General features: G+C 37.1%; 2 protein-coding genes across 13 annotated transcripts in view; one reads left to right on the top strand and one right to left on the bottom strand.

The window, feature by feature from the left end:
• The first annotated feature begins 815 nt into the window (after positions 1 to 815).
• Positions 816 to 4,876, top strand: cunh11orf58 (chromosome unknown C11orf58 homolog). 2 transcript variants are annotated; one of them, XM_015059678.1, is made up of 6 exons: positions 816 to 977; positions 1,061 to 1,120; positions 3,357 to 3,440; positions 3,535 to 3,595; positions 3,697 to 3,806; positions 4,571 to 4,876. In XM_015059678.1, the coding sequence occupies exons 2-6, from the start codon at positions 1,067 to 1,069 to the stop codon at positions 4,781 to 4,783; spliced, it is 522 nt and encodes a 173-aa protein (XP_014915164.1). In that variant the 5' UTR covers positions 816 to 977; positions 1,061 to 1,066; the 3' UTR covers positions 4,784 to 4,876. The 2 variants fall into 2 exon arrangements, with proteins under 2 accessions (XP_014915164.1, XP_014915163.1); XM_015059677.1 differs by lacking the exon at positions 816 to 977 and having other exon boundaries at positions 984 to 1,120.
• Positions 4,877 to 6,157: 1,281 nt separating this feature from the next.
• The window catches only part of LOC106964263 (pleckstrin homology domain-containing family A member 7), a 147,284-nt gene continuing 145,092 nt past the window's right edge, over positions 6,158 to 8,349 (bottom strand). For all 11 annotated transcript variants that reach the window (XM_015059665.1, XM_015059667.1, XM_015059666.1 and 8 more), the window contains one exon: positions 6,158 to 6,309. In XM_015059665.1, the coding sequence (XP_014915151.1) occupies positions 6,287 to 6,309 (23 nt within the window). In that variant the 3' untranslated portion in view covers positions 6,158 to 6,286. The remainder of the gene's footprint in view (positions 6,310 to 8,349) is intronic.

The following is an 8,349-nucleotide window of genomic DNA, read 5'->3' as shown; positions in this document are numbered from 1 at the left end:
CCCTTTAAATTACATTTAAAAAAAATAATAATGTTAGTTATTTTTTTTAATTTAACAAACAGTACAGACCTTTTGCTACTTTGGGACATAACTGTACCCTTTCAGTCACTAAACTGAACCTTTTCAGTTCAATTTAGAGATTGAACTATATTAAATATCTGGGGTTTTACATATCGGGATATAAAAATGTAATGTTATCTATTCTGCTAACCTCAAGGGTAAAGAGCACAGCAGATTCAACAACCACAAGTTGCATTAAACAACAGGATGAAGACAAAATGGAAAACTTCTGTAAAAAATTAATTACACCCTTGCTAAATAACCAAGATTTAATTAGAAAAGTAGCAGTAAGGTTCTGCTGAACTTAATGTACTAATTAGCTCGGATGACCATCTCTATAGTAGCAGAGGTTTGATTTTGCACCTTCATAAGGTGAAACAGTGAAGAAGGAAAGAGTGACGCGCAGTCTAACACCTGCTTTGGACAGGTTGCATATTAAGTTCTTGATTAAAAAAAGGTCCCAGCACCGACCCCTACAGGATGCCACAAACAATGTTCATAAATAGAGAACAGTAATAATTCTATTTCACAAACTGTTAACAGTTAACTAAACAAACAAATTATACAAAAATATAATTGCAAAATACACAGCAAGATAAAGAATAAACCAGTCTGTGTAAGAATTGTATTACAATTATTGTAACTTTATATAATTTTCTCTGGGTTTCTCAGATTATAAGAGCACGCGCTCTTATAAAAGTCTTCGTCACGGTTGTCCAGGGTTCATTTCCGCTCTCTATGTTTTTTCCTACTCACATTTTAACAAGAGGCTATGTTATTAAGGCAGTGGTCCAAAACTCGTTGAATTGTTTTACCTGTAATTTCCAGCTGTGATGTTGAAGCAACACGTCTACCCAGGAAGCAAAGCAACCTATTTTAAAAACGTAGAAGAAGACGGCACAGGAAGTGTCGTCAGGGTGAGTACGAATTGTTGACAACTCCAGCTAGCTCCTGTTTGTGTGGAATAAAATCCCTATTTTCAATTTAACTTAAATTTCAGTGAATAATGACTTCTCCAGAGGACAAACATGGGACAAAACGACCCGCATCTCCCTCGGAAGTGAGTAAAACACAAAAAGCTGCTGTTATAACTTACAAAATAGGAAATAAAATCACGTTAAATAGCTAGCATCCTCTTAGCAAGCTAGCAGCAAACATCAGCGCTCACGAGCTTTACAGTGAAAACGTGAACACGCCGCGGTCCCAAAATAAAGTTCACTGGAATTTTCTGTATATTTTTAAACCTTTTGGCATACTTTGAACATCACACTGCAAGATAAAAATAGCTGAAGAGTCTACAGTGTAGGAGTTGAGATCCATTTACTGCCTAGTTGATAAAGTTTTGTCGGTAGATGATATCTTTTGTCTGGACATGACGTGCGACTGTTTGTTCAAAGTGTTACTGCTCATTAAATATTTTATATTTTGATGTTTTCAACCAATTTCTAAATATTTTTGATTCAAATGTGACCTCACGACGTTCAGTATGTATTTAAAATAAATGCGACGTAATTCAGAGGAATTCACGAATCAGTTTAATCTTTTCACCTTTTCTCACCATCTTCAACCTTTGTCAGCTCTATGGTGCAGTATTTAGATGTAACTAAATACTGTTATATTAGATATAGCTAAATAATGTGGAAATGTATTTGGACTTTCTTCTCAATTTTTTTAAGTGTTTTGTCTTAGCTTTTTAACGTGTTTCATAATAACATTTATAATATAAGAAACTGAATGTGATTGCATTCATTTAAGAAGTTGAGTTTCTCAGGCAAGATTGCTGCCCGATCAGGAATTCAGATAGAACATGTCTGGCAGCATGAAGTTGGCTGACAGAGCTCAAAAGGAAACGCATGAAGCCCCACTTCGTAAAATTTTAAAAACAGATGTGAACCAAAGTCCTTGATGACCATCAGTCTGGAAAGTATGATGCACTTTAGTAGATTGAGAACAAAACAGAGGTGAACATTCCCAGGAGTGGCCGGTCTGCCAAAATAACTGCAGAGTGCATTGACTCATCCAGGATATCACAAAAGAGCCAAACATCTAAAGCAATTCATGCCTCAGTTAAACTCAGTGGTTGTGATTCATCAGAGAGAAAGAGACTGGACAAAAATGGCCTTAGTGGTTGAGTTCAAAGACCAAAACTCCTGCTGACCAAATGGAGCGGAAACATCTTGACTCTAGAGACATTACGTGGACTGACCAGACAAAAGCCAAACTCTTAGAAAGGTGTTTCCTGCTGCAGCTGGTGAAAAACTAACAGCATGTTAGAGAAAGAATCGCATACCGACAACCAACCATGGTGGTGTTCAACCATGAATTCATCTCCAGGTTTTGGAGACATTTGTCTGGTCAAAGGCCAGATGGAAAATTCTCCAATGTGTTTTAAATAAATAAAAGTATTGCAAATCAAAGTCCTCCACAGTGGTATAGAAGACAGTTATTGCAAACGCATGTTGGAGGTTGTTACGCCAAGGATGGCATGACCAGTTGCTAGCTTTAGGGGAAGTTGGTTTGGATGCTTTTTTTTCCGTTTTAGTAAATTAAATCACGACTTAATTTTTATATTTAGATTTTTAGATTTTATATTTACTTTTATATTTACTCTGAGTCATAATTGTCTGATATTACAATTTCTTTGATATGATACCTATGGGGTGCCATTGTAAAGTTGCAGTCAAAAATTAACAGCAATAATTTGGGTTGCTTAGCCAGCCATCAAAGAAGAAAACATGTTTTACAGTTACTTTTTCACCATGTTAGTCATTCATTCATAAATGTCAGTTTCAAATTTAATATTTAAGCTAAATGTTTAACTTGGAACTATTTAGTTGGTAAGTTAAATATCTAGCTTGCTAACAGTTAGCAAGGTAAATATTTAGTTTGAAGCTAAATATTTGGCATCAAATTAAATATTTAACTTGCTAATTTCTTTTTAGCTTAAAACAAAAAGGTTTGCCTTCAAACTAAATATTTATCTGTGTGAAACTGACATTTATAAATGACATGGTGACAAGTTTTTTTCTTATGAAAAAACCTCAAATTATTATTAAAGTTTGACTTTAACTTTACACCACATACATACCAGGTCACGACTGAACGTTTTAGTCGTTGGTTCTCAAATGAAAAGCTGTGGCTAAAGAGTACTTACGATCAAAGTTGACAACAAAAATGGCAATTTTTATTTATTTATTTTTTGACAAAGACGCACAAAACTCCCTGATTCCTGATTGAACCTTAGTTGACCTTTAGAAGCTGAAAATGAACGTTGGTGAACCATCTTCTCTTGGCAGGACGGGTCCACCCAGTGGGCGTCTGCAGATCTGGGAAGCGACGAAAGGAAGCAAAAGTTCCTACGGTTAATGGGCGCCTCTAAGGTCCGTATGCTCCAGCTTGTGTCAGTCAGATAAAGTTAAAGCAGACAGGTAAAATAAAATGATTAGTTGTATTTTGCTTCTTTTTTTTTCCCAGAAAGCACACACCGGTCGCCTCGTCATCGGTGACCACAAGTCCACATCCCACTTCCGTAGCGGTGAGCTTCTTTGTTGCTTCGGCAAAGTGCAACGACTTCCTGTTTGATTGATCCCTGCTTGGATCCGATCTGTAGCGATCCGGTGTGCGTCTCCTCCGTAGGGCAGGAAGATAAGCGGATGAATGACGAGCTGGAGATGCAGTACCAGCAGAGCATGGACGGAAAACTGTCGGGTCGGGACCGGAGGCACTGTGGTCTGGGTTTCAGCGAGGTGGGGGCTAGTCATGGCTGACATTGTCCAGGAAGATATAATATACATGTTGATAAATAGTCGTGTATGACCAGGTGTTATATAGGTTTAGTGTTGCATAACACTGACATTACACTGTGTAGCAATCAAAAGTATTGCTACACAGTGGTTATACACATCCATGTTGGCAACGTTTATCTCCTAGCAACGTCATCTTTATCGTTGGTGGAGCGATACTGACCCCTATTGGCAACTATGTCAAACTGTGACTGGTGAGGAATAATATACTCCCTATTTTTATGACCAAAATTATCAAATCTTTCTGATCTAACCCCACAGCAAGTAAATAACACAAAAAACATGAAGTAATATCAATTTACATTGACTGTTACGTCAATGTGGTCTATGTGCTACACCTGCTCTCAACTTTTGTAGAAACACTTAGTTCTACATACATGTACAATCTTGTGTTTTCATTACTGCTAATGTTTTTGTTTGTGTATTGACATTATCATCATATGATTCCTTAGTCAATATATTGACATTTTCCAGTTCATACCTGTCTGTGTGGGCTTCATTTTCACATTTTTGTCATTTATGTTCCTCCTTATCTTCCTGCACTTTTACATGTTCGCTGTAGTTTACCTTGGTGGGATTAGGTTGGTCAGGCCTGCACTTTACTTTATGAACCTCTTCTACGTGGGTCATGGAAAATTATATTGAAGGTCATGGAATTTCTTTCTACCAGTGGGAACCCTGAAAGAGCTTTGTTTTTCTCTGGTCAGCCACAGCCAGAGCCGGTCATCTCCCCACCTGCAGACTCTCAGACAGAAGCTGCTAAACCAGAGGAGTCGTCCAGTGAAAACCAAAACACAGAAGCTCAGGAGGAAGATTCCAGCCCAGAGGAGAAATCACCAGATCAGGAGGATCCCGGCTCAGACGACCAGTCCAAGGAACGGAAACAAAACTACAAAATGGTCTTCGTAAAATCATTGTAGGAGGGGAGAGGAGCTAGCTTTTTTATTCTCACATCGGGACAGTTTGATGCTTTTCGTTTCACTTTAGGACATTGCTCAATTCTCATTTGTACCGTCTGATGGGATGCATCCTGGTGTGCATGTGCTGAAAGAATCTAGTCTTAAGGCTTCAAAAATGTTCTTTTTTTTTTTTTGATGTTGTAGTGTAAGATAATGCTATGACTGGCAAATGAACCTGTTTTTATTTCACTTGAACATTTTAACTGTCCTGTTGTCTGCCTTGAAATGTGCTGGACGAAAGAAGATTATTTGCCATTAAATGTGATTTGTGTAGATATGACTTTAGTAGTTTTCCGTTATTTGGAGACGTTTGATCATTTTAAAGCAGCTGCTGTAACAGGAAGCTGTTGGGTGTTTTTGAACACAAACACATGCAATATGTATTTAAGATAATCTAATTTTGATTTTATATGTGATCTATTAAAAACAGTTGGTGTGATGAGCTTTAAGGATGCAATCTCGCCGGTTAATTCAGCAATACCTCTAGGGTTTCACTGTTCAGACAATGTCTGCTTGAATCAATAAGGTTGTGTTTCTGTTATCTGAAAATAATTCTTCAGCATAATTAAAGCTGTTAGGAATTTATTTATGGTCTGAACTGAATATAGGCCGTTAGTACCAAAAATGATTAAAAACAAAACGGCTCTGAAAATTGGAGAAAGTTTTAAAGGGGTCAACAATTTAACATTTCGGTCTAAACATGTTGTAATTTTCCAATAAAACTGCTGTTATTTTTCTTCACTCAATTTCCAAATTTGAATTGTTTTCAACTAATTCTTAAAAAAAATACAAACAAAAGTTGCCAAAGAATTTAGCCCAGATGCTGTCAATAGTCAACAGAGTTTAAATATGGAACCTGCAAAAACTCTGGATAGACAAATTTCAGATAATGGAATATGAGAAAGTATGGAAACAAAACATGTTCTGACTGTGTAGAAACGCTGAAGCAGAAGATAGAAGTCGACTCTTCTGAAGTGGCGTAACCTGAAAACACTCAAAAATAAAACCACATTACAACAAAACAGAAACAATTTATCTAAATATTTATTTTAAGTAGCCTGACATTATGTTTTTCTGATGTGTTTAAATTATTTGACATTCTGACAGTTTTATGACAGAATTGAGGGAAAAAAATCTAAAAAATAAAGCAAAGCATCTCAACATCCCCACTGCAATCCGAGCGTGTCCATTCTGACTTTTATCTTGAAAATCCAGAACAAACGCAAAAAAAAGGAAGTTCAGTCATTTTATGATTCACCATAAAATGTGCAATGTAAGTGCAGAAGCAATAAAAACGCAAAAAAATCTGTGATTAAAAAAAAACACCTTCAAAAATGTGTATTAAAATTATATTTAAAAATATTGCTTTAATGACTGAATAAGTTAATTTGATGAAAAATGTGGAGCTCCTTCTACACGGCACCTTCTTCTGTATAATTGAGTCTCCTCTGCTGGTCCTGTGGCTCAGGGCTGAGCAGCAGCTTTGGCTGAGGAGACAAAAACAAAGTCAAGTTCATTTGTTTAGCACAATTCAGCAACAATCATCCAGTAAGCAGCTGTGACACAAGCGACAAACAGGAACTTTTTGTCAAACGCCATCATCAAAGTCATCGAGCAAATAGATCAATCAATAGTCAAAGCTATTATGAATTAAAGACAACTCTGAACAGCTGGGTTCTTAGCTTTGGTTTAAAGGAACTCAGTGTTTCAACAGTTTTGCAGTTTTCTGGAAGTTTGTTCCAGATTTCTAACTTTTCAACAAGATATAGGAGCATGTTTTAAGTCAATAATTCCTGATGGAAAAAGTATCAGTTCCACTGGAAAATTATTTAACTTATAACAAGACATTTTCCCCACATTATAAGTTAAATAACAGTCAAATAATCTGCCAATGGAACTAATACTAATCAATATTAAGGAACTAATCACTTAAAACAAGCTCTTATATCTTGCTGAAAAGTTATTAGTAAGTTAGTTTTGATATTTTCAAATGTACTAAGATATTTTGCATTAGAAACTTAGAAGAAAACTTTTATAAAGTTTGTTGGTCAGATTAAAATTACCTTTTGAAAATAACATCTGAAAAACAGGTTTTGATCAAGGCTACAACATATTTTTAAAAATATTTTTTTATTGATCTGATGTAATATTCTAATTTTAATGCCATGTTCTTATTACCTATAAATGGAAAATCATTATAACAGTAATACACTGACACACACACACACACACACACACACCCTGCACCAAAACACCAGCTGAATCCCCAGAGGAGTCTCTGAAGAAGCTCAGACTCTGCCATAGCAGCAGGGAGGAAACCTTTTCACAAAGACTTTATGTGAAGCCTGAGGCTAAAAACATGGAACACTGGTTAAATTGCCAGATTACTCTATTTTCCAGATCATCAGTAACTCTAGAGGATACGTTGCGTCAGTCAGAAAATGTTTCATGAAGAGGAAAATATATGTATACAAGTTGAGTCTAAATGTAGGTCACCTGACCAGCTAAACTGTTAAAGAAACGGTGACTTGTAGTCCAGAACATATTGTAATTTAGAAATGATTCTGGATTATAATCAGGACCTTGAGCCTCTATATGCCGCAGGGGGTACAGCAATAAATCGGTCCATAAATCACCTCTGATTCCCTTCATTGTAGGAGATAGACGACTGACAGATACTTACAGTTTGAAGCCGATCTGATCCACTGACCTCATCTATCTCACCAAACGTCTGAAAAATCAGCCAGTCTCCTTTTTGTCTGCAGTGACAGAGGGCTGACTGACAGACCCGCCCATCAGGTCACGTCTGAACATGTTCAGTCAACAATCGTCACCCAACTGCTGCCAACTAATTTTTTTAGGAAAAAAATCGGTATGGCCACAATCTGCAATCACAACCTCTTTTAACCAGATCCTCACTGATAAACCTCAGGTTTGAGGAAGGAATAGAGATAAATTTAGCATTAGGGTCTATGAATTAAATTCTTTATTGTGTTTTTAGCTCCTTTTGACTAACCTGTAAACAAACTGAACACGACTCCTACACGTTAAACAGGTTGACAAAGTCTTGGTGAAATCCTCCCCTGAGGCTCTTTGAGCAAACAAACACCCAGAAGACAGAAACCCGGAGACGTGCACAGATGTTTTGGAGCTCGACGTGATTGTTCGGCTTATAAAGATGCCATCTTTAACAGTCTGGCATCTTTATGTCAGCCATCTGTGCGCTGTCCCAAAAAAAAAGATACACCACAAACAGAGCATGATCCCAACCCAGGGGAAGTTCAGGGTGTGTGTACCTGGACCGGGCCTGCTCAGCAGCTCTCCAGCCACTCAGTCCCTACACACCAGGAACAACGACACGGTCACACTCTGAGATGGCCGAGCAGCAGAGTCCGTCTAACACACCTCTGTGCTGTTTGTGTTTGCAGCTCTTGTAGATGTGTGGTTATTCACCACTAGAGGGAGCGCTTTCCAACTTTACAACAATTAAACAACAGTAGGCAAGTTTTATGAAAAAAAAAAAAAAA

The sequence above is a fragment of the Poecilia latipinna genome, unplaced genomic scaffold, assembly GCF_001443285.1.
Source record: "Poecilia latipinna isolate Pla-1442-1.1 unplaced genomic scaffold, P_latipinna-1.0 Scaffold1648, whole genome shotgun sequence".
NCBI classification, from domain to species: Eukaryota; Metazoa; Chordata; class Actinopteri; order Cyprinodontiformes; family Poeciliidae; genus Poecilia; species Poecilia latipinna.
The sequence above is the reverse complement of the archived record's forward strand: the minus strand, read 5'-3'. Positions and strand labels throughout refer to the sequence as shown.